We start from the raw sequence: 25,330 nt of genomic DNA, 5'->3' as shown, positions 1-25,330 counted from the left end.
GAAGAGGCCTCACCATCCTCCGATTTTTAATTCAGCCAACTAGACTATTCCTCACCACTAAGGTGTAAGTTTTTGTTTTTAAATCCATGAAAATGAGATTGTATTTACAAAGATTTTCTTATATTTAAAAATAGCATAACCTAGTTCTAGAAGATGACACAATTGTCTCTCTGGGGTGCCATCTTTACCTGTTACACTGAGGAGTCATCACTGGGTGGAGAAGCATGATTGCAAGCTGGTCCCATGAGCTACACAAGCCTGATTGACACCGTTGCAAAACAGAGATTGCCTATTCTGACATAATCACCACCACATCTCTGGCCCAACTTGCCTACCTGCAAGTGGTTCCCATGCAGATCAAGCAAGAATGATGTCACCAACCAGTCTTGGAAAGCATGTAAAGTAAATGGCATATATCTACGGGCCCCAAAACTGGAACTTACAGGAAACAATCAAGTGTCTCTTCTGGGTGTCTTGGTGGTCCCTGTGGTCTTACCCAAGATGATAAGCAGATATCTGGGATGTAAGAAATCAGGCCTCATCTTCTATTGGACTTCTCATTTGTTGAATGGCTGTGGACAGGTCTCTTCACACCTATACTTGTTTCTCACTTGCAAACAGGAGAATGATCTCTTCCAACCTCATTCTTGAATGACCTGGAAGGTTGATAAGCACATCCTAATTCACTCCAGACTATGGAAGCGATGCAGCACTCTGTCATCATCACTGACATCACACACCCATGGGATTTATAAGTTACACAGAAATAATTAAATCCTTCCCAGTGGCCTTCTTGAAAATAGTTGTGAGATGGAAATAAAATTAACCTCACAGATAAGCACCAAAATACCATATTGAAAGAGGTTTTTATTTGGGGGTCAATTTTCTCTCTAGGTTTACATCATATTGCTCATCACAAGCAAAAATAATGAACATAAAATCATCTTAATATCCACAGAGCTGAAATACACCACATCATCACCACTGAGGGCAAATTATAGATAAAAGGAGATAGTTGAAAACATCATGTATATTGCCTTGGATTTGTTTATTATGAAATAAATGAAAGGAATTTTATAATAGAAACATAAACAAGCCGTTGAGTCAAGAATAAAATAGCAATCACTAAATAATAAAATGGAAGAAACAATACACTAAAAAGTCTTGACCAAAGATTGGTATTTTAACAGAGTACAAGGTATAGCTCTATACATCTATACTTGCTGTTCTTTTATACATTTTTTAAAGTTACTTTTTCGCTGGGCGCGGTGGCTCAAGCCTGTAATCCCAGCACTTTGGGAGGCCGAGACGGGCGGATCACGAGGTCAGGAGATCGAGACCATCCTGGCTAACACGGTGAAACCCCGTCTCTACTAAAAAATACAAAAAACTAGCCGGGCGAAGTGGTGGGCGCCTGTAGTCCCAGCTACTCGGGAGGCTGAGGCAGGAGAATGGCGTGAACCCGGGAGGCGGAGCTTGCAGTGAGCTGAGATCCGGCCACTGCACTCCAGCCTGGGTGACAGAGCCAGACTCCGTCTCAAAAAAAAAAAAAAGTTACTTTTTCTCAGAATTATAAGAATGATATTCAAGTCTAAAATACCTAGCTTTAACCTGCTAGATAAAATTGGATGTTCAAGGAAAGTAGGATAGTGGTAGATGTAACCACAGATTCTGAATTTAGTGTAAATTCTTACCTTACTTTTATCTCCCTCCCTCTATTCCCGACCAAAAAAATTTTTAAGAAAATGTGAAGGAGATGATCTTACAGTAATAACCCTATTGTCTCACATGCTTGCATTTTCTTAGTCCTGAATTCTTCTGTGACCTTCCAGAGGAAGACCTCGATGGTTTGGTTGTCCTCATTTGACACATTAGCCATTGCTTTCACATACAGAAAACTGGAGTCAGGTGCAAATAAGCGTTTATGGAATCACTTTCAAAATACACAACCCTGTGTTTTCAGAAAGTAGTCTGTGCCACAGGCCCATCAATTTCTGTAATCACATCTCCCACTGGCTAGACACCAGTCATAACGTATTCAAAGAATTCAAAGACTACACGGTAAAAGACAAACCAGCTTGACTTTGGTTCCAGTATTCAGATGGGGAACCAGCAGCACTTGGCAGTCCAGGAGCTCAGTGAGTGTCCCCAGGGACACTTGCAAGGGACTGATTTCTCTATGGTCCCCCCAGCCACAGGAGGAATCAAGAAGTTTTATTTCCTCCCATGTATATCCTGAGACTTGAGGGTCCTGTTGTTCAGGACACAGTTTGAAGGAGGAAGTTGAGTGCTGTTCCCTGTGGTATGACCCCTGCAACTGAAGACTGACCAGCAGAAGTTCTAGCCTGGCCTTGGGTTCCATAACAAATCTGCTGAAGTACCATCTTCACCTAAGAGAGGCTACGGTGTGTTCCTGGGCACAGGCTGGAAAGAAGGGTCTTTGCCTCTTCAGCCAGGCTTAGCACTGGCAAAGAAAATAAGCTTCTTTCTACCATGACCCTGAGTAGTAGAGACAAAGCCATTTCCTCCAGTCCCATAGGAAGTGGCACAAGAGGCAGCGACAAGAAAATGGGCGCTTCAAAAGCATGTGTGTTTGTGCGTTTCCGTTGCTTGAGAAATAACTTCCAGGTCCTTCTCAGGCATGCTACGAAGCTAATGCCATGGGTGATTCAGCCTGAGGAAGGCAGTGCTATTGCCCTTCCATAAGCTCCTAGAACCATAACAATGTCCTCCCCCAGAGGTGCTGCAGCGAAGCCCACATTTGGAAGGCAAGACACACCCCTATGTCACACAAGTTTTCAGTCATGACACAACCTACCTCACAGCTGAAGTGCCTCCAACCCTGTATTCACTGCAGTCATTCAGGTGTGTGTTCTGTGAAACTGATCAGCCTGTTTAATTTGGAACTTGCCTGTGATTGCCCCATCAGCCTATGTTATTCTGGGCTTCCAACTGTACATTTCAGATCCAGTTTTCACATGCCTGAAAAACTGTGTTATGAGACAACTAAGATATTTAAGAACTTTTATAAGCATTTTCACTGAACTCGCAAGTTTGCTTAGAGCAGAGGTTGTCAAGGTACAATCCCTTGGCCTAGGTGCGCCAGCATTGCCTGGCAACTTGCTAGAAATATACATTCTCAGGCCCCACCCTAGACACGCAGGGGGAGGAGCAGCAATCTGTGTTTTAACAAGGCCTTCCATTGATGATTCAAGTGTTGGAACCACTGGCTTCACCACGGTGGGGGAAGGCAAATATATATACTCAGTATCGTCTGAATGTACAATAACTTTTCCCGTTAAGCAAAAGCCATCCTTCTTGTGTTAAAGTAGGAAATGAAACATGCGGTTGAATTTCCCTTCATGGATCTTCGTCAAATCTGTTTCTCTTGGAGCAGAATTCTTAACCAGGCAAATAAAACAGAGCAGAAAATGCCCTGGGGGATATTTTAAACACCCCATTGTTTTGGCACAGGAAGACATAGTCTTTACCCCTCAGTCGCCTTCAGGCAGCTCCTGTCAGACAACTCAATTAGACTGACGTGGGAAGCGGACAGGTTTGCGGTTTATCTCTTCCAGAGCTGGCTCCAGCATCATCATTTTCCTCTTTTTTTTTTTTTTGAGACAAGATCTTGCTCTGTTTCCCAGGCTGGAGTGCAGTGGCGCAATCACAGCTCACTGCAACCTCCACCTCCTGGCCTCAAAAGATCCTCCCATCTCAGCCTCCCAAGTAGCTGGGACCACAGGGGCATACCACCACCCCCGGCTAATTTTTATGTTTTTTGTAGAGATGAGGTTCCACCATGTTACCCAGGCTGGTCTCAAACTCCTGGGCTCAAGCGATCCACCCTCCTTGGCCTCCCAAACTGCTGGGATTACAGACATGAGCTATCACACCTGGACATGAGCTATCACACCTGGACCAAGACCATTTTCAAGATCTACTAAGAAAGTTGAAAATCCATTTTTGGGTGGAATAATGTTGTTACCTAGTTTGCTAAATACTTGCTTCTTTTATTAAATTTAGGAATGGTTCTTAAATGTTTTATATTGAAATACTTACCATTTTTTCCCTATGCCCTTGAGGTGATGTCTTATATAAATTGATTTGTTAATATTTAATTATCTGTACATTCACAAATAAGGCATATTTAGTCATTTATTATTTTGCTGCATTAATAATAACTAGAGTTATTATTTAGCATAGATTTTTAATACCCTATTATAAGTGAGATTGATCTGCACTTTCTAATTTTGTGTTCTTTTTCTTAGGTCGGAGATTAACATTCCAAATACTATTTCTTAGATCAACGATGAATATTTTAATTAACAGTAAAGTGTTATGGGTGTCCCTATAATTATCAACAGACAAATAAGTAAGGAACAAATAAAGACACCCGTTCTCATGGCCAGATTTAGTATTCATATTATATGTATTCATATGTGTCTGTATATTCTAGCCAATATAATATCAGACAAACAAAACAGATGTATATAAGTGCAAAGAGATCAATGTATAATTGCCTGTGTAAAAACAAAACAGATGGCCAGGCGCGGTGGCGCACACCTGTAATCCCAGCACTTTGAGAGCCCAAAGCGGGCAGATCATGAGGTCAAGAGATCGAGACCATCCTGGCCAACATGGTGAAACCCCGTCTCTACTAAAAATACAAAAATTAGCTGGGTGTGGTGGTGCACACCTCTAGTCCCAGCTACTCGGGAGGCTAAGGCAGGAGAATCACTTGAGGTTGCAGTGAGCTGAGAGCGCACCACTGCACTCTAGCCTGGCAACAGAGCAAGACTCTGTCTCAAAACAAAACAAAACAAAAAAAACAGATATAAACACACCTACATAAACAGAAACGTAAAAAACTAAAACTACAATAGCTTTTATATTTTTGTATATTATTATACATATACACAGAATTGGAAAACACTGAAAAAAATTATATAATTCACAATAACAACAATACACAAAATACCTAGGTTTTACTTAAGAGGAAGTGTGTGCGACATATAGAAAAGGTATATTTAACAGAAGGATGTAAAGAGAAAGCTAATCAGGCCAGGCACGGTGGCTCACACCTGTAATCCCAGCACTTTGGGAGGCCGAGGTGGGTGGATCACGAGGTCAAGAGTTCGAGACCAGCCTGGCCAACATGGTCAAACCCCCATCTCTACTAAGAATACAAATTAGCCAGGTGTGGTGGCGCATGCCTATAATCCCAGCTACTTGGGAGGCTGAGGCAGGATAATCGCTTGAACCTAGGAGGTGGAGGTTGCAGTGAGCTAAGATCGCACCACTACACTCCAGCTTGGGCAATAGAGCAAGATTCCGTCTCAGAAAAAAAAAAAGAGAGAGAGAGAGAGAGAAAGCTAATCAATAACCTTGTCAATGTTAAAGAGCTGTCAATTCACCCCAGAGAGATCCAATGGATTCAAAATATTTCTCAACTAAAATCTTAGCATCCAATAAGCAATTCTAAGAAAAACTGCTCTGGAAACTTTAGGTTGCCAGGTAAGATACTCCCACCGTGAACTAGTCAGGCAAACGCCCAGAAGAACTTCAGCCTTGTCAGGCAAGGTTTACGGAGCTCAAGACTTTGGGCAAACAGCAATCACCGACACTGGCAATGAGAATGCTGTGCACAGTCCTGGAGCACCTGGCCAGAACCTGGAAGCACTGGCAGGTGCTCAGGTGTGCCACCAGTAATGAGAACAGCTGGTACCCAGTGGGGAGCCATTGTGGGCAGCAGTGACTGTTCTGGGCAAGTCATCCTGGGCTGGTCCTTAACATCAATACCCAGCAACAACAGTCCCCATTGGAATTCTCAAGTCCCCACCTGAGTGCTGAACAGCTGCAGCCTGAGGCCCCGAGGGAGAGTACTCTCTGTGGACTACAGAAACAATGGGGAGGAGACAGCCCTGGGCCAGAGGATGCAGCCAAAAATCTCTGAGCAAAAACCACATCCTGTCGACCACCAAAGGGAGAAATGGAGTCCAGTCTTGCTTCTCAAATTTGACTATGTGTCACTGTGACGGTAACTCTTATGTCTTTATAGAAGGAGGAGGGATGGAGGTATGGGCCCCTGCCTGCTCCAAGCACTGCCATTATGTAATAGGACAACCATAGGTTGACAGGTGCCCAACAGAGTACCGATCAGCACCACCCAACTCTGGGATATGCCATTCTACCATATCCACAAGGCCAGTGTGAATGCCAAGCCACAGAAGACAGCAGAACACAGGCTGAGTCATCAGTGGGCAGGAACAGGGCTTCCGCCACAGAAGCCCGGGCTGCAGCCCTCCCAGGGGTGTTCAGGCCCCTCAGGCACACGAGCAAGACCATACTCTTTCTCCACTAGGCCACTGAAGAGAATCTGGGAAGGGAGCAGGGGGTATGTGAGGTCTCTGGTTCGCTGTTTGACTCCTTCTGGCATTCAATTCCATCCCTCTCCTCCCACCCCTCCCTAAATTTCACTTACTTCAATACCCCCATTCAAATGCCTGCTTCTCTTCTAAGAGAAAAATATTGCCCCACTCTCTCCTTCCCCACTTACAGAGAGCTCTATCAGAATTTAGCCCCATGTTCTCTGGGACTCTGCTTCAGTCTCCAACAGGGCACTTGCTTTGAGCTGCCTTTCCTTCTAGTTAATTGAGTTCAAGTCTGTGGACTGCAGACTCCATAAAGGAGCTGGGAACATCCCCACCTTTGGTGCCTGGAATAATAGTTTGCTCAATAAATATTCTGAGGACACTCAATAAATATTTTTTGAATGAAATTCATTCCTCCTCTGCCTGTGATTGAGTTGTGGAGGGGAAGAAAGTTCCAGTTCTTTTGGCACTTCCTTGGAACCCTTGGGACCCAAAGCAGTTAAGTTCTTGTGTGTTAATGAGATGAAGAAAAGAACTCAGCCCTTGGGATCCCTGGTTGTCACCTGATTATGCTCTATTTGGCTTCTTACAAAAAATGTCCAAGTACCATCCGCTTGCTCCAGTTCTGCATTCATTCCAACACTTGCCAGAGACCAGCTTAATTTAATTTTGCTCCCACAATGTAATGTTCACACAAAAATCTTGAATGTTTCACACTTGCCAATGTTTGAACATGGATTTCTTTCACACTCTCTGTTATATTTTCTTCTGGAGGCTTAGTTTGGCAAATTCCGCCATTTCCTTTAAGAGAAGTGCTATCTCTGCCAATAAAAAAAATGTTTTCAAGCCAAAATCCTTTCTTCCATACACACATACAAGCAGACTGTATATACCTCATGCATAATCCAATACAGGATCTCACTGTCCTATAGAGGGTGTAAGGGGGAAGAAGATTGGTGATGTCCTCGCTCACTGGGACAGTCAGCCCAGGGGACACAAGACATGTATAGCCAGTCTCCTTGTGCCTACCAGGGTCTGGCAGCCCCTTGCAAGGAGCCCAGCCCCAGCAGATTAGGGGTTGGGTAAACAGCTGTGGAGACTTTTATTTCAGGGATCTTGTCATTCAATGCTTCAGCCTTAGCTTTCCAGTGCATGCACACATGAGCACGCACGCGCGCACACACACACACACACCCTGCTTTGTGCCTGCCAGAGAGCAAGAAAGCTATTGCCAGTCACAGGACCGCCAAGAGCAGAGTTGCAGCTGTATCCAGGATGGTCCTGAAGGAGAGGGGTGGAAAGCACTCTTCTCCCAACTATGCTCTTTGTTCTTAAGGGGTGTCCAAATCACTGATGCAGCCTGAAAAGAAAACGTACACGCATGCTGAGCAAACTCTGGTGTGAGAACCAAACAGGACCCCCTCATTGCCTGAAAGCTATTCAGTAGAGGGTGATGTAAGACAATGTACTCCTTCCGTGGGCAGAGGACCCTGTGCACAGAGGGGCATCATCACGCAACACGAGCTCACTCCCATGGAGGAGTCCAGGGCAGAAGGCACGGTTCACTCAGCAGGACATGATCCTAGGGTCATTTTCAGGATTCGCTTCGCAGCTGCAGTAGCTACTGACATGGGAGTAAAGGGTCTCTTCATTGCCTTGTGGGCGATTAGATGTCTGGACAAGTGTAGTTCACAACATGCCATGGCAACTAAAAGTGATAAAACAGCAAGACAAAAAAGAAAAGTAGGAAAAAGGAAAGGGAAAGAGGGAGGGAGGGAAGGAGAGAAGAAAATTTTAAGTCTCTACTTCCTGCAGACTTAAGCATTCTGGTAGAAGAATCAGCATATCTTGCTCAAGAATAAAGTTGGCCATATGGAGGAGTGAGAAGTAGAGGTGTCTCTGAGGCCCAGGTTGATGGCAGCCCCCACAGGTGTTAGGTGAGAAAGAGATAACTTCCACTTGTCAGTGCCGCAGAAAGACCCAAAAGGCTCTTTCTTCCCCACCTCATCAGCTCCTAAGTCTCCGTGGATACAGCTGGGTGGAGCGGGAGGATGATCACAGTGTTTGGAGATAAAAAGCTGAGATACTGAGTCCTTGTTCTTTTCCTCCTTATTATATAATTATCACGATTATTTAAAAAAAATTCCTTTAGCCTCTTTGAATACAGGGTCTCATAGGTGGTGGCCGCAGGGAAACAGGAAGTGAAACTGAAAAAGTAAACTGGAAATGGCCAGCTGCTGATCAATGGGCAAAACGTTCCAGCTAAGCAGGACTTGTAAGCTCTAGAGATCCCTGTACAACACTGCACCTGTGGTTAATACTGTATTGTACACTTAAAATTTTTAAGAGGGTAGATCTCATGTTAAGAGCTCTCACTAAAATAAAATAACATAACATAAAATGAATCCATCAGTTGTACAGCAAAAGAAGTCAATCGGAGTAAAATCTTCACAGCCCAGCTTGCCAGGCACAGAACACTGCAGCCCTTCTCTGACTATTCTGCCTCTCAAGGAGATATTGGGTTCACTTTTCCTTGACTCCTTGGCACAGAGATCCAGAAGGCACGCTACACTCCAGAGCATTCCCACCTCTGCATCCCTCTGAGCTGCCTTGGTGATGCCAGCTAAGCCAGAATTGAAAAGTCACTTGGCTGGGCGCGGTGGCTCACGCCTGTAATCCCGGTATTTTGGCACGCAGTGGCAGGAGGATCCCTTGAGCCCAGGAGTTCGAGACCAGCCTGGGCAACATGGTGAAACCTTGTCTCTACTAAAAATACAAAAAATTAGTCAGGCATGGTGGCACATGCCTGTAGTCCCAGCTACTCAGGAGGCTGAGGCACGAGAATTTGCTTGAACTCGGGGGCAGAGGTTGTAGCGAGCCAAGATCACAGTACTGCATTCCAGCCTGGCTGACAGAGTGAGACTCCTTCAAGAAGGAAAGAAAGAAAGAGAGAGAGAGAGAGAGAGAAGGAAGGAAGGGAGGGAGGGAGGGAGGGAGGGAAAGAAAGGAAAGGAAAGGAAAGGAAGAAAGAAAGAAAGGTCACTTACCAGAAACTGAGGCACATTCCCCAGGGGGAGGCCTGATTTTTCTGAAACAATTCTCACTCATCTCAGCAGTGACTGGGAGGACTCGAAAGACCTCTGGCCAGCTCATGAAATGTGGCAGGCAGAGCCCTGCTGTATTTTCAAAACATCAAAGTAATTTGTTAGACTCAGTTGATATTGTTGACAGATTTATGGAAGTATAATTGACATATGATAAACCGCACATATTAAAGTGTACAGTTAAAAAGTTTTGACAGATGTATACGTGAATAATGGCCTCACCAAAGATATCCCTGTCCTAATTCCTGGAACATGTGACTGTGTTACCTTACATGATAAAAGGGACTTTGCAGATGACGTTAAGGATCCTGTATCCAGGATTACTCGACTGAGCCTAATCTAATCACTAGGGCCTGTCCTCATAAGAGGGAGACAGGAAAGTCAAAGTGAGGAGACAATTAGGTGACCATGAAGCAGAGAATGATGTGATGTAGACATGAGCCAAGGAATGTGGGCAGCCTCTGGAAACTGGAAGAGGCAAGAAAACAGATTTCCCCCTAGAACCTGGCTCCATTAGGAAGCAGCCCAGCTAACACCTTGATTTTAGCTCCCATATTCATTTTGTACTTCTGGCCTCCAGATTTAAACCACCAAATTTGTAGTAATTTGTTGTAGAAGCAGTAGGAAACTAATACAGTATATATCCATGAAACCATCAACACAATCAAGATACAAATATGTACTTCCTTCCCACCTTCACTCACTATCCCCAGGTAACCACTGCTTTCAGTCACTATAGTTTAGTTTGCATTTTCTAGAACTTCATATAAATGGAGTCATGTACTAAGTACTCTTTTTTTTTTTCTTTGAGACAGAGTCTCATTCTGTCACCCAGGCTGGAGTCCAGTGGTGTGATCTCGGCTCATCACAACCCTCCACCTGCTGAGATCAAGTGATTCTCGTGCCTTAGCCTCCCGAGTAGCTGGGACTATAGGTGCACCCCCCCAAACCCAGCTAACTTTTGTATTTTTAGTAGAGATGGGGTTTCACCATATTGGTCAGGCTGGTCTCGAACTCCTGACCTCAGGTGATCCACCTCAGCCTCCCAAAGTGCTGGGACTACAGGCGTGAGCCACCGTGCCAGCCAGTATGTACTCTTTTTGCTTGGCTTCTTTCAATCAGCATAATTATGTTAAAATCCATCCATGTTTTTGTAGATATCAATAGTTTATTCCTTTTATTGTTGAGTAGTATTCTAATGTATATGCAGTACAGTCATGCATCACTTCACAACGGATACATTCTAAGAAATGCATCATTAGATTATTTTCTCGTGCAAACTTCACAGAGTGTACTTACACAAATCTAGATGGTAGAGCCCACTATACATGTAGGCTATATGGTATGGCCTGTGGTTCCTAGGCTACAAACTGTACAGCATGTTACTGTACTGAATACTGCAGGCAATTGTAACACAATGGTATGTGTGTATCAAAATACATCAAACATAGAAAAGGTATGGTAAAAATATGGCGTAAAAGACTTTAAATGGTGCCCCTAGATAGGGTACTTAGCATGAATGGAGCATGCAGGACTGGAAGTTTTTCTGGGTGCGTCAGTGAGTGAGTAGTGAGTGGACGTGAAGGCCTAGAACATTACTATACTCTACTGGAGACTTATTTAACACTGTACAATTAGGCTGAACTAAATTTTTTGTAATGTTTCTTTTTTTTTTTCAAGAGATGGGGTCTTGCTCTGTCACCCAGGCTAGAGTGCAACAGCACGATCATAGGATCACAGGTCGCTGCAGCCTCAAACTAGTTGGCTCAAGCAATCCTCCTACCTCAGGCTCCCCAGTTGCTGGGACTACCAGCAGGTACCACCAAACCCAGCTATCTTTTTAATTTTTTGTAGATATGGGGTCTCACTATGTTTCCCAGGCTTGTCTCAAACTCCTGGGCTCAAGTGATTTTCCCACCTCAGCCTCCCAAAATGCTGGGATTACAGGCATGAGCCACCATACCTGGCCTGTTTCTTTCTTCAGAAATAAATTAACCATAGCTTAGCTCACTGTAACCTTTTTACTTTATAGAATTTTTTTTTTGGCTGAGCCTGGTGGCTCAGACCTGTAATCCCAGCACTTTGGGAGGCTGAGGCAGGTGGATCACCTGATGTCAGGAGTTCGAGATCAGCCTGACCAATATGGTGAAACCTCATCTCTACTAAAAATAAAAAAATTAACCAGGCTTGGTGGAATGCATCTATAGTCCCAGCTACTCAGGAGGCTGAGACAGGCGAATTGCTTGGACCCAGGAGGCAGAGATGGAAGTGAGACGAGTTTGCACCAGTGCACTCCAGCCTGGGCGACAGAGTGAGACTTCCTCTAAAAAAAACCAAAAAATTGGACTTTTTAACTCTTTTGTAGTAAGACTTAGCTTAAAACACAAACACATTGTACAGCTGTACAAACATATTTTCTCTCTGAATATTCTTATTTGAAAAACTTTTTTTACTTTTTAAAACATTTTTGTTAAAAAACAGGACACACACGCCCACATTAGCCTCGGCCTACACAGGGTCAGGATCGTTAATATCTGTCTTCACCTCCACATCTTGTCCCACTGGAAGGTCTTCAGGGGCAGTAAGATACATGGAGCTGTCATCTCTCGTGATAACAACGCCTTCCGGAATACGTCCTGAAGGCCCTACCTGGGGTTGTTTTACAGTTAACTTTTTTTTTTTAATAAGTAGAAGGACTACATTCTAAAATAACCATAAAAGTATAGCAAATACATAAACCAGTAACATAGTTTTTGATTATCATTATCAAACACTATGTAATATATAGTAATAATATGTATAATTACTCTATGTAATAGCATGTGATATACTGTTTTTTCTTTTTTTTTTTCTTTTTGCATATTGGGGAACAGGTCGTATTTGGTTACGTGGGTAAGTTCTTCAGTGGTGACTTGTGAGATTTCAACGCACTCCTCATCCAAGCAGTATACCCCACACCATATTTGTAGTCTTTTATCCCTCACCTTCCCCCCACCCTTCCCCGCAAGTCCTCAAAGTCCACTGTATCATTCTTATGCCTTTGCATCCTCATAGCTTAGCTCCCATATACCAGTGAAAACACATGAGATTTGATTTTCCATTCCTGAGTTACTTCACTTAGAACAATGGTCTCCAATCTCATCCAGGTTGCTGCAAATGTAGTTAATTCAGCATGTGATACACTTTTATGTGACTGGCACCATAGCAGGCTTGTTGACGCCAGCGTTACCACACAGACTTGGGAGTAACATGTTGCGCTACGATGTTACAACAGCTAGGTTGCTAGACAATCAGAACCTTTCAGCTCCATTACAAGCTCATGGGACCACCACTGTATATGGGATCCATTGTTGACTAAAACATGGTTATATGGTGCGTGACTGCATATCCTACAGTCAGTTCATCCATTTATTTGTTGATGACCATTTGGGTTCTTTTCTCCTTTTAGCTATTATAAATAAAGTTGCTATAATATGCATTCTCAGGTCTTTGGACGGTGTTACGGGTTGAATTGTGCCCCCCAATAAAGGGTATGCTGAAGTCCTAATCTCTAGTACCTCTTAATGTGACTTTATTTGGAAAGATCTTTGCAGATATAATTAGTTTAGATGAGGTCATACTAGAGTAGAAGGGCTCCTAATGCAATATGACTGGTGTCCTTATAAGAAGACAGGGGACACACAGGGACCGTGTGACAGCGAAGGCAGAGGCTGGAGTAATGCAGCTGCAACACAAAGAATGCCAAAGATTGCCAGTCACCACCAGAAGCTGGCAGAAGGCAAGGCGTCTCCCTTACAGGTTTCACAGGGAGCATGGCTCTGCTGACACCTCGATCACACACTTCTGGCTTCCAAAAAAGGGAGACTATATATTTCTGTTGTTTTAAGCCACCCAGCTGTGGTACTTTTTCATGGCGGCCCTGGGAATGTAATACAGATGGACGCACACTTTTATTTTTCTTGGGTTAATAACTAGGAGTGGAAAAGCTGGATCATATGGTAAGCGCATGCTTAACTGTTTAAGAAACTGCCCAAGTATTTGCCAAAGTGGTCGTACCATTCTCCGTTCCCAGCAGCAGGCATGAGCGTTCCCGTTTGTCTATATCTTTGCCAACACGTGGCATGATGAGTCTTTATAATTGTCGCCCTCCTAACAGGAGTGTAGTGGTGCCTCATTGCGGTTTTATTTGCATTCACTGCATGACTAATGATGTTGAGCATCTCTTTAGTGAAGTGTCTGTGAAAATCCTGTGTCCACTTTTCAATGCGGTTGTTTGTTTTCTTAATATTGAGTTTGAGAGTTCTTTATATATTCTGGATCCAAGTCCTTTATTAAATATAAGCTTTGCAAATATTTTCTCCAAATCTGCAGGCTGTCTTTTCATCCTCTGAACAGTGTCCTTCAAAGAGAAGAAGCTATTAATTTGGATGATGTCCAGGACAAGAGCCTTCTGAGTGCTCTACCCAACGCCCTGTCTATGACGAGATTTTCCAGTTTGGCTTATGGAAGCAGGCACTATTCCCAGCCCTGTGTGAGTGTCGGGCACCCTTCCTTTCACCCTGTCATGTGGTTCTTTCTCTGGCCTTGTGCAGATTCCTCACACACAAGCGCTGATTGATTAGTACTCTACTAACTCTGCTGCAGACCACCAAAGTTCTCTCTGTGGTCAGTGCTCTCCTCACCAGCCCTCTGCCCTGTGCTAGCCCTGAGAACTTGTTCTCCCTGGACATCCAGCTCCATTTCCTCAGCCAAGGAAGTGTACTGGGCTCCACCTGAGTTTCCCATTCCTGCGCTGTGGTCAGCAAACTCAAGTCAGCAGGCCAGGGCAAGCCCAGGCTCAACCTCGCATGTTTCTCATCTCACAAGGATCACTGTCTTTCATTGCCTGGTGTCCAGTGTCTTGCTGATATCTCTTGCTCAGTGTGTGGGCAGTTTTAGGTAAGAGAGTGAACCCGGTCTCTGTTTCTCCATCTTGGGAGAAAGCAGAAATCTGCCCTGGTATATTGTTGAGACAGAGTCTTGCTCTGTCACCCAGGCTGGAGTGCAGTGGTGCGATCTCGGCTCAATGCAAGCTCCGACCCCCAGATTCAAGTGATTTCTGGCTGAGTTTTGCATTTTTGGTAGAGATGGGGGTTTCACCATGTTGGCCAGGTTGGTCTCGAACTCCTGACCTCAAGTGATCCACCCGCCTTGGCCTCCCAGAGTGCCAGAATTACAGGCATGAGCCACCGCACCCGGCCTGCCCTGGTATATTTTAATGTGATGCTGCCCATCCAAACCCATGCTTCGAGGAGAAAAGTGCAGAGACAGACTGCTTTGTGGCCTGGATAGGAAGGCTAACAAGTGCACACCACCCACTAAACATTCCCAAATTGTGTCTGTCCCCAGGATCTAGGCATAAGCGACACAGTGATCTATTTGCCTTTTTCTCTTGTTTTCCCAGTGATACAAATACCCCTGTCATCCCATAAACAGGCAGAAGCAAGAGCCACCCGTGGACTGTCAGATATTTTACCACAGAGCAGCAAATGTCATGGGAACAGGGGCAAGGAAGCTCTGATCATCAAACTGATATTTGGGAACTACGCTAAGCGTTTCCATTGCAATTTGAGATTACTGCCAATGGCCTCATCTCCTTGGAGAGGAACTCATTCAAGATGGAACTTGGGGCTGGGGAGTCAAGGTAAACTCAGGGCTTATTACTGTCTTTCTCACTGGGGCCATTGCTGGGGATACCCCAGTTTCATGGAACTGAGGACTGGAAATGTCCTTGAATGAGATGTCTTCACCAGAGTCTGCATCAGGGCTGTCCAATCTTTTGGCTTCCCTGGGCCACACTGGAAGAATTGTCTTGGGCCACACATAAAATACACTAACACTAATGATTGCTGATAAGCTAAATTTTAAAATTGCCCAAAAAAAATCTCATAATGTTTTAAGAAAGTTTACAAATTTGTATTGGGCCACATTCAAAGCCATCCTTGGCTGCATGCGGCCCACAGGCTGTGGTTGGACAAGCTTGGTATAGATACTCCTCTCACAGGCTACATGTGATGCCCAGGTTCCCGGTCAGAGACTGGCAGGGAACGTGTAAACTAAAGGGCCTTATGTAAGTGTGGACGCCTGGCTCCGTCAGTCTTCCAGCAGAGGCAAGCTCCATCATCAGGGCCATTTCCCCACTGGCCTGACTGCATGCCTTAATCAGGAAGCAGGAGTTGGCTTTTCTGGTTATCAGTCGTTCCTTCAGCAAACAATTATGGAGCATCTTCCATGTTCCAGGAAGTGGGCTAGGAGAGATGCCGAAGCAGGCAGTTAGGAGATAGGCAGCAAATGCATTCCAGAGATAGGCTTAGGTGAGGGCAGCTGAGCCCTGAATCTTAATAACATAACATAACATAACATAACATAACATAACATAACATAACATAACATAACATAACGCAGTTAATATTGATTAAGCCCATCACAGTCAGGCTACCCACTGGCGATAAGGTCCTGCCTTTCAATGAGCTCTACCTACCAGTACTAGATTTACCTTCTGAAGACACCCAAAGGAAATCTGCTCACATTCCACAAAGCACTTTTTCCTTATTTGAATTTGGTCTCCTGAATCAGTTTCATTACAAGGAAACTATCCACAGTCCCCACACCAGTGGATAAAACTGCTTGGCCCTTTGAAGGCAGAATAGCACTGCAATCCAGTTATTTATTAGTGCTGTGGCCTGGAGCAAGTGATTTCACCTCTCTATGTTCCTGTTTCTTCCAGTGTAAAATAAACATGCATCATTACAGTATTGTGAAGAATAAAAGAGATGGTGTATGTTCAACTTTTAATACTAAGTATAGTCTATAGTTAATTCTCAATAATTGGCATCACTGTTAGGGTGAAAAATCTTAATCTGATGAGCTTTTAAGCTTCTAGGAGCATTTAAAACAAGTCTGCAGGATAAGGAGGTAGGTCGTCTGATCATTCCTTTACTTACTCTCTGCGGCATTCATCGAGCCAATTTGCACCCCACAACTTCCACAGCAATGGGTATGCAGAGATGATATTGCAAGGATCATGACCCTCTTCCCTTCACATCTCTCCCATGGTGCACAGGACAATGCTGTGAGCACAGGAATCCTATCAGAAGTGACAGCAATGAGGAGGAAACATTCTGAGAAGGCCCAGATTCCTGGCAGGCTTCTTCTACCCAGCTTCCTTTCTTGAATTTTCTGGAGACATGAGGAAGGTCACTTATTTTCTATGAACTTGTTTTTCTCCTCTGTTCTGTTGCAACCTGGTCCAAGCTAGTTTCTCAGCATATTTGGAAAAGTCTGTGTGTGAAGAGTGATGACAAAGGCTCTGGTGATGGTTAAATTTATGTGTCAACTTCATTGGTCTAAGGGATACCCAGATAGCTGGTAAAATATTATTTCTAGGTGTGTCTGTGAGGGTATTTCCAGACAAGGTTAGCATTTGAATAAGTAACTGAGTAAAGAAGATCTGCCCTCACCAATGTGGGCAGGCATCATCCAATCTGCTGAGGGCCCAACATCAAAGCCCTTGATTCTCCAGCATTCAGACTCAGGGACTTCCATCAGTACCCCCACTCCCATACCTCCATCATCCTATCACCCCACTCTCAGGCCTTCAAGTGGCAAATGGTGGGTCCTCTCAGACTCCATAATCACATGAGTCAATTCCCATTTATCTGTCTATCTGTCTGTCTATCTATCTATCTATCTAATCTATCTAGTCATCTATTTATCCATCCATCCATCCATCCATCCATCCATCCGTCTATCCATCCATTTATCCATTTATCCATTCATCCATTTATCCATTCATCCATCCATCCATCCATCCATCCATCCATCCGTCTATCCATCTATCTTTGCATCCATCTATCTATCTATCTATCTGTCTATCTATCTATCTATTCATCCATCATCTTTTTATCCATTCATCCATCCAACCATCTATCTATCCATCCATTTATCCATCCATCCATCTCTGCATCCATCTATCCGTCTATCTATCTATCTATCTATCTATCTATCTATCTATCTATCATCTAATCTATCTATCCATCCATCCATCCATCTCTGCATCCATCCATCCATCTATCTATCTAATCTATCTATCCATCCATCCATCCATCCATCCATCCATCTCTCCATCCATCCATCCGTACATCCATCTGTCTATCCATCCATTTATCTGTCTGTCATCCATCTATTCTGTTTGTATCTATCTATCTATCTATCTATCTATCTATCTATCTATCTATCCATCCATCCATCCATTCATCCATCCATCCTATTTGTTCTGTTTCTCCAGAGAATCCTGACTAATAGAGCTCTTTACCTGTCTCATGTCTTTCTCCAAGATTCCTAGGTAACTGCCGTAACTGGACAAGATAATACAGCTCTCCAGCTCTTCATTCTATAGCAGTTAAAAAAATGTGTGCATGCTCAACTTCAATGTTTTGTGTAAAATATATACAGATACACATTATATATTATTTATAATTATTTATATATGCATGTGCTTATACATTATGAACACCATAAAATATGCACTACAAGTTGGGAAATAATGAGATAAAAAATAAGTTCAAATAGAAGTTGAAATACTTTCTTTCTCCCCACACTCCACCAGATCATCTGCACATCACATAAGTGACTTCTGCTCTGTACCATCTTAGAGGAGGCAGAGGATTACTGTGGAAAGGGAAGGGAGGACATCAACATGTACAACACCTATATGTTTCAGGCACTGTGCTTGACTTAAGGGAACTGACAGGAGTTCCCCATCTTATTTGCCCACTCTACAAATGAGTCCCAAAACATTTCAAAACAAGTTGAGGTTTTCTCCATTTTTAGCAAAAAGCTGAGCTGTCCAGCCGAGGCTCAAGGCCCCTCTCTGAAGTGCTCTAGGACACCATTCCTCAGCAGGTTCCTAGCAAGGTGCCAGCTGGTATTAGTTAGCATGATGTAACACCTATACAGACTTTGAGGTGAGTCCCCCAGAATGGTGAGGTCCATGTCTTTGCCAAGTAGACACAGGGGCATGAGAGTTTTGGGGGGTAGTTTCTTAGCTAACCAACATCAAGGGAAGAAAAGGACCCTGGAGCTTTTTCTTTTTGCTCTTTTTTTATTTAGAGATGAGGTCTCACTATGTTTCTCAGGCTGGTCTCTAACTCCTGAGCTCAAACAACTGGCTGGCTTTGGCCTCCCAAAGTGCTAGGATGACAGGTGTGGCCATCATGCCCGGCCCTCGAGCTCTTTCTTGCCCCTCCAAGGAAAGACTTGTTGATAAGCCTTCTCATTTCCCAGCTGGCACTGTTTCAGTTCAGTGCAGCCCCTCCGTAGGAAAGGTGGGCACAAGGGAAGTGCTGACATCACTGGCCAGGTATAGATGCACCTTGTCATCCTCTACCACACCGGCACTGCCAGCACACACCCTCACATGCATGCACACATGTACTCATACATGCATGCATACGCTCATTCGTGCACACTCATATGCATGCACACACTTATGAATAAGTGCACACACTCACACAATATACTCTCCCTGGGCACAATGTTCTCTTCCCCAGCTGCCTGCACCTTAAGGCAGAGAAGTGAAGAGGAGGAAGATTCCAGGGTTTCCTATTTCTGATAGATGGAGCTCCAACTTGGGAGTTGGAGGAAAAGCCAGAGATGCTGGTGTTCTGGCTGGCCTCCCTCTGAGAACACCCACAGCTCTGAAAGCTTAGTCAATAGCCCATTGTTTGCTCTGAAATTAAGAAGATAAGAGAGTAGAAGAACTTAGTCTAAAATGCTAAGAGAGCAGGCAGTTACTATCTTCCATCTTCACCAGCTAGACTCCTGCCAAAATGTTTGCCATTCAAGGGCATATTCGAGCCCGATCTCCTCAGACCTCTGTCTATGTCCCCACTCCTGCCTCTACCCCCACAGCCCTTCTCTTCTAGCATCTTTCTCCCATCTCTCCCCTTCCAGTGCTCTCCTCTCTTCCTCTTTCTCTCTCCCTTTTCTTCCTCACCCCATGTTATGCTTCCAGCTCCCCATGCCCTATTGGAGGCCCGTGGGGGTCGTGGATGGGCTGGGCCCTGTTCCTTCAGAGAGCTGAGCTCTCATAGTAGATGGACATGCTATAGACCAAAGTCCAAGGAAGGCAGGTGACTGTGCAGCTGAGCCCGGATGAAAGAATGGAGATGGAGAACCCTGTGGAAAGGGAAGGGAGGACATCAACATGTACAACACCTATATGTTTCAGGCACTGTGCTTGACTTAAGGGAACTGACAGGAGTTCCCCATCTTATTTGCCCACTCTACAAATGAGTCCCAAAACATTTCAAAACAAGTTGAGGTTTTCTCCATTTTTAGCAAAAAGCTGAGCTGTCCAGCCAAGGCTCAAGGTCCCTCTCTGAAGTGCTCCAGGACACCATTCCTCAGCAGGTTCCTAGCAAGGTGCCAGCTGATATTAGTTAGCATGATGTAACACCTATACAGACTTTGAGGTGAGTCCCCCAGAATGGTGATGTCCGTGTCTTTGCCAAGTAGACACAGGGGCATGAGAGCTTTGGGGGGTAGATGGAGAACCCAGCATCGGTGCTGATCAACCACATGACCTTGGCCAGGTCAATTCACTTTGCCGGGCCTCACGTCTGTCAAACAAAAAGCTCCATTTTCACCTCTACTTATGAAAGAAATTTTGAGCATGAGGCTAGATGTGTCAAGGGAGCCATGCAGCCTTCAGGAACTATTCCACATCTTTCTGAAATCCAGGAAGGAAGGTTGTTGTCAGAGGAGCTATTCTGAACCACAGGCCAACTGTGACTTCATATGTGAGGATCGTGAACAAGCTTTCCAAATGGAACTGAATCCGTGGCCTGCTTGCTGACATAAGCCCTCCTCGCCTTGGATGAAAGGAGAGTTGGTCACAAGACCATATTTAGCTCACAAAAAGTTCCCTCCAACTCAGAACTCAGCAGCACCAACAACCCAAAGCCAAGATGTAGCTGCCCCGAAGAGAAAACTTACCCTTTACTAAAATCATACTTGGAAGTATGTATCACTGTGTGATACACCAACTCTCCCAACTCAATTTGGATCAAGGCAAAATTCTTGGTCTGAGAATTGGGAGGCAAATGAAACGTGAGGATTAGGACCAAGTCACACGTGCCTAAGCATTCCCTCGGATTTCTCTCACAGGCCCTAAAGTGGTGGAAGAAGAGAGGGAGGGCCAGGTAGCCTGAAGCCATTCCAAAGGGCCCAGGGTGGTCAGTGGGATTACTCCATCTCTCTGCTGCAAAACCAGATGGAGCTGGTCATGACAGGATCTGGAGACAAGATATTCCTAATGGAGGAAACCAAAAGAGTGAACACCCTGAGCCCGGAAAGCATGGTACTCTAGAAAAGCAAAGCCAGAGGAGCTCAAGCAGAGGGAGTGAAGGAAGCTAGAGGGGATGAGATGAGGGGTGGGGGCTTGACACTCCAGGTAAGGAGTTTGGGTGGATGTGTCTGTGTCTGTCTGTGTTGTAGGTGAAACGAGGTGGGAGGTGAAGAAGCTGTGGATTAGGTGGCGACAGTGGGAGTCCAACCTGGGGTTCTACTTGAGCAAGGCCACCAGGGTAGAGCCAGTGCAACCTGCTAAACAAATGGATATGGGGGAGAGGGGAAGAGGAACAAACAAGCCATGTGGGACTGGGGACTGGGCAGAGGGGATGCCATTGACCAACAACAGGGAGACAGAGGACCCTGCTAGGGTCAAGATGCACACAAAAGGTATTTTGCACTCATGGAGGTTGAGATGTGTGTTATCCACCCAGGTGGCAGGGGACACACAGTGCCCACCCCACTATTTTGCCACCAGCGAATGAACGTTCATTGAGATCTGCTGAGTGCCAGCACTTTGGTGCACACCACACAAGCATGATGCCTTCTGTCCCTGAATTGCTCAGGAAGGTTAACACAGTGACTGGTTCCATTTCACCTTTTAAATATCAGAGACTCAAAGGAATTAAGTAATACAGGGTTCCCAACTCCCCGGGCTGTGGACAGGTAGCAGTCTGTGGTCTGTTAGGCATGGGCCGCACAGCAGGAGGTGTGAGAGCATGACCACCTGAGCTCTGCCTTCTGTCAGATCAGCAGCGGCATTTGGTCTCACAGGAGTGCAAATCCTATTGTGAACTGTGCATGGGAGGGATCTAGGTTTTATGTTCCTTATGAGAATCTAATGCTTGACGATCTGAGGTAAAACAGTTTCATCCCAAAACCATCCCCCTACTGCCACCCCATCCCTAGTCTGTGGAAAATTTGTCTTCTATGAAACCAGTCCCTGGTGCCAAAAAGACTGGGGACTGCTGAAGTCATGTAATATATCCAATGTGATCTAGCTAGAAAGTGACAGGCAGCATTTCAACCCAGGGCCTCTGGCTCCAGAGGGCTTAACCAACACTCCATGCTGCCAACCCAATGACACCTCTTATTTCCCCCAAATCTGCAACATCAGCGTCTTTAAGTTGCAGTGTTGGGGAGCACGTGAGCATGACGTGCCCAGTGACAGCCAGGATGGACTTGGCTGGTCTGCACTCTCACTTGGGGTACACTTGGTTGGTGCTTCTGAATCACCAGGCGGGAGGTGGTGGGGCCCAGTGGCTGACCACAGTCCCAAGGGGAGGGGGAGAAGCAGTGACTCCACCAAAGGCTCCACAGCCATCATCCTGGAGACACATGGGCTGAGTGGCCCCCACGCTTCCAGGACACCTGTGGGTGAAATGACTGAGCCCACAGATTGCCACAGCTTTTCCTAGCCTGAAGCTCCAGGTTTAACAACTGGTACTGCTCTGCAAAAGCAGAAGAGCTTGACCAGTGATGAGCCTGAAGAGGCAGAGAGAGAGGGAGAGAGACTCGGAGCCATCTAGATTAATTTGAAAAGTACCCAGATGTCTGAATCCCCTACCAGAGGGTCACCTTCTCTACTGCCTCCTCTCATTAAAGATTAACTTCAGTGATGATTTAAACAATCAATGTGAGGACTGTGCCTTCAAAATTTCCCAATCACAGTACCTGGGAGGCTATACTATCTGACAAGAAACCTCACGCTGGATTAAAATGGCAGCTAATATGTGTGGAGTACTTACTGTACATAGAGACTATCCTAAGTGCTTTCCATTTATTAGGACAGCAACCCTGTGAGCTAAGTTCTATCATCATCCCTGCTTTTCAAATGAGGAAACTGGGACACAGAAAGGTTAAGGAACTCACCCAAGGCCACCTGGGTAGCAAATGGCAGAGTCAGAATCTGAGCCCAGGCAATCTGACTATGCTTATCACCGCTGTGCCTGCCTGCATCTTGCTTACTGCTGTGATCAGCGGTCAGGGCCTTCCTCAAGACCTGTTTTGAGCTGTATCCCAGCTCAGAAAAGAATGCCTTGATCCATCCAGAATAATGTCCTTAAGGTCAATGGTTGTGATCACACAGAAGCTCAATCAGGACACAGGGCAGTCAGATGTGCTGGCTCACTGTGCAAGCCCAGGAGACCTAAAAGGTTCTGTCAAATCTAGTACAGGTACAGAACCTTCGAGAGAGGACTCAGACAGTATACAGGTGTGCAAAGATGAGCAAACAAGTGGGATTTGATTAACATATTCTCAGTGTGGACTGTAACACCAGCAGCTCTTTCTCTCTTCTGTGGTAATCTCTCTTACTACTGTTAAAGAAAAATTATTCAGTGGTACTTGTTAAAGCATGGTAAGGCAGGCCCGGGCATAGTGGCTCACATCTGTAATCCCAGCACTTTGGGAGGCCAAGGTGGGCAGAACACCTGAAGTCAGGAGTTCGAGACCAGCCTGGCCAACATGGCAAGACTCCATCTCTAATAAAAATCAGCTGGGAGTAGTGGTGGGTACCTGTAATCCCAGCTACTTGGGAGGCTGAGGCAGGAGAATTGCTTTAACCTGGGAGGTGGGCAGAGGTTGCAGTGAGCTGAGATCATGCCACTGCGCTCCAGCCTGGGCCACAGAGAAAAAAAAAAGAGCATGGTAAGGCAGACATGATCAGAACCATCGTGATAGGTTTGAGGACAACTGCAATGGGGCCTGGTTGGGGGGGAGAACTTGGGCTCAACTCCAAATACAGCATGGACAAGTGGGAATTTACAGCCAAGGAGCAGAGTGGGGGTCGATGAATGGAAAATTACTAAGAGGAAACATCAGGGATAAAGGGGACTGTGGCTAAACCGACCTAACAGGATTCTTGCTGACCATAGCCCAGGGTGACCAGACATCACCTGGGGATGGAGGAAGACGATGAGCCTGATTAGATACAAGGGTGATCAGATATGGAGGATGGGGGCTGTTGATAAACTCACTTATTAGGGCTCTTTGCTAAAACGGATTTTACAAGGAAGCGCGTAGATGGCCTAGGAAAACGTTGAGGAGTTGGACTACAGTTTGGCCAAGCAGAGAATCTTTGTCACTAGTCACATGCAGTATATTCATCTCTCACCCTACCCCTCATCAGAACGAGGATCCCTCCCAGGCATCTTCACCCAAAAGAAGGCATCTCTAACTATGGAACTTTAGGTACTGACCAGCCTTTGCTAGAGCTACCATTTGTTGGGCATTTGCTTTGTGTTCTAAGTGCTTTATAAATGTTTTTTTATTTAACCTCACAATATTCCATGGTCCTCGCTTCATTTGACGACCAGCAACCCTTAGCACAGTTGAAGACTCCATCCTCCTTAAACTCTTTCATTACTTGGCTTCCCAAATACCACCTTCCTTGTTCTTCCTCCCACCCAACTGACTGTTTACTCTTGTGCTAGCTCCTCTTCATCTCCCTGACCCCCAAAGGTTGGCAGGACCCAGGCTCAGGTCTCTTCTCTATCCACAGGCACCCCATATGCAATGCTGTCCAGTCTCAAAAGGTTATCATTGCTTTGTCCAAATTTATATCTTCTTCCTGACTTCACTCCCTGAATCTCAATCTTTTAGTTCCAACTTCCAACTTCACGTCTCCATTTCTCTATCTAACAGGCATTTCATGTGGTCCAAATGGAACTTTTTCTACCACGCTTCCATCCACATCTTCCCCAGCTCTGTCTACAGCAGCTCCATTCTTGCAGTAGCTCAGACCAAAAAACTTGTATCATCCTTGATTGCTTTCTTTCTTTCTCATCCTATATCCAACCCAGAAATCTGGTCAACTCTGTCTTTAAAACCAATCCAGCCAAGCACGGTGGCTCATGCCTGTAATCCCAGCAGTTTGGGAGGCCGAGGTGGGCGGATCACCTGAGGTCAGGGGTTCGAGACTAGCCTGGCCAACATGGTGAAACCACGTCTCTACTAAAAATACAAAAATTAGCTGGGCGTGGTGGCGGGCGCCTGTAATCCCAACTACTTGGGAGGCTGAGGCAGGAAAATAGCTTGAACCTGGGAGGCAGAGGTTACAGTGAGCCAAGATTGTGCCACTGCACTCCAGCCTGGGCACCAGAGCAAGACTCTGTCTCCAAAAATAAAAAAAAAACCTGATCCAGAGTCAACCATTTTGTCACCTCCTCTGCAACATTCTGGTCCAGACTCCGTCATCTGTCCTAACTCACCTTGAGGCTGCCACGTCTGCAGAGTCAGTTTATTCTCAACTCAGAAGCCAGCATCATCCTTTTTAAATATAATGCAGATCACATCCCTGCTCTTCTCAAACTCCTCCAGTGGTTTCTGAGCTACCTCCAGGAAGAATCCAAAGTCCTTAACCATGGCCTGGAATACTCTGTGTAGCTCTCAGATAGCTCTGCCCTCGAATCCTGCTGCCCTCCCAGCTCATTGCACTGCAGCCTCTTCTCTGCTGCTGCA

At 45.2% G+C, this 25,330-nt stretch overlaps 1 protein-coding gene across 1 annotated transcript; it reads right to left on the bottom strand.

The window, feature by feature from the left end:
• Positions 1-511: 511 nt before the first annotated feature.
• Positions 512-20,736, bottom strand: LOC108514116 (uncharacterized). The gene is made up of 6 exons (XM_017850160.1): positions 20,516-20,736; positions 19,030-19,078; positions 17,832-17,909; positions 16,462-16,696; positions 9,422-9,550; positions 512-656 (listed from the first exon to the last, which is right to left on the bottom strand). Exons 1-6 carry the CDS (start codon positions 20,734-20,736, stop codon positions 595-597), a joined length of 774 nt encoding a protein of 257 aa, XP_017705649.1. The 3' UTR covers positions 512-594.
• Between the last annotated feature and the right edge of the window lie 4,594 nt (positions 20,737-25,330).

The sequence above is a fragment of the Rhinopithecus bieti genome, unplaced genomic scaffold (assembly GCF_001698545.2).
Source record: "Rhinopithecus bieti isolate Rb0 unplaced genomic scaffold, ASM169854v2 scaffold_32955, whole genome shotgun sequence".
Lineage (NCBI taxonomy): Eukaryota > Metazoa > Chordata > Mammalia > Primates > Cercopithecidae > Rhinopithecus > Rhinopithecus bieti.
Note: the sequence above shows the minus strand (reverse complement) of the source record. Positions and strands in the feature narration are given on the sequence as shown.

Coding starts and splice junctions, on each gene's coding strand:
- LOC108514116 (XM_017850160.1), bottom strand. CDS start 20,736: ATGGCTTCAGGCTACCTGGCCCTCCCTCTCTTCTTCCACCACTTTAGG. Junction 16,697..17,831: donor TGGAGAAAGACATGAGACAG/GTAAAGAGCTCT, acceptor TCATGTCTCCAG/AAAATTCAAGAAAGGAAGCT. Junction 9,551..16,461: donor CTCGATGAATGCCGCAGAGA/GTAAGTAAAGGA, acceptor TTGAAAATACAG/CAGGGCTCTGCCTGCCACAT.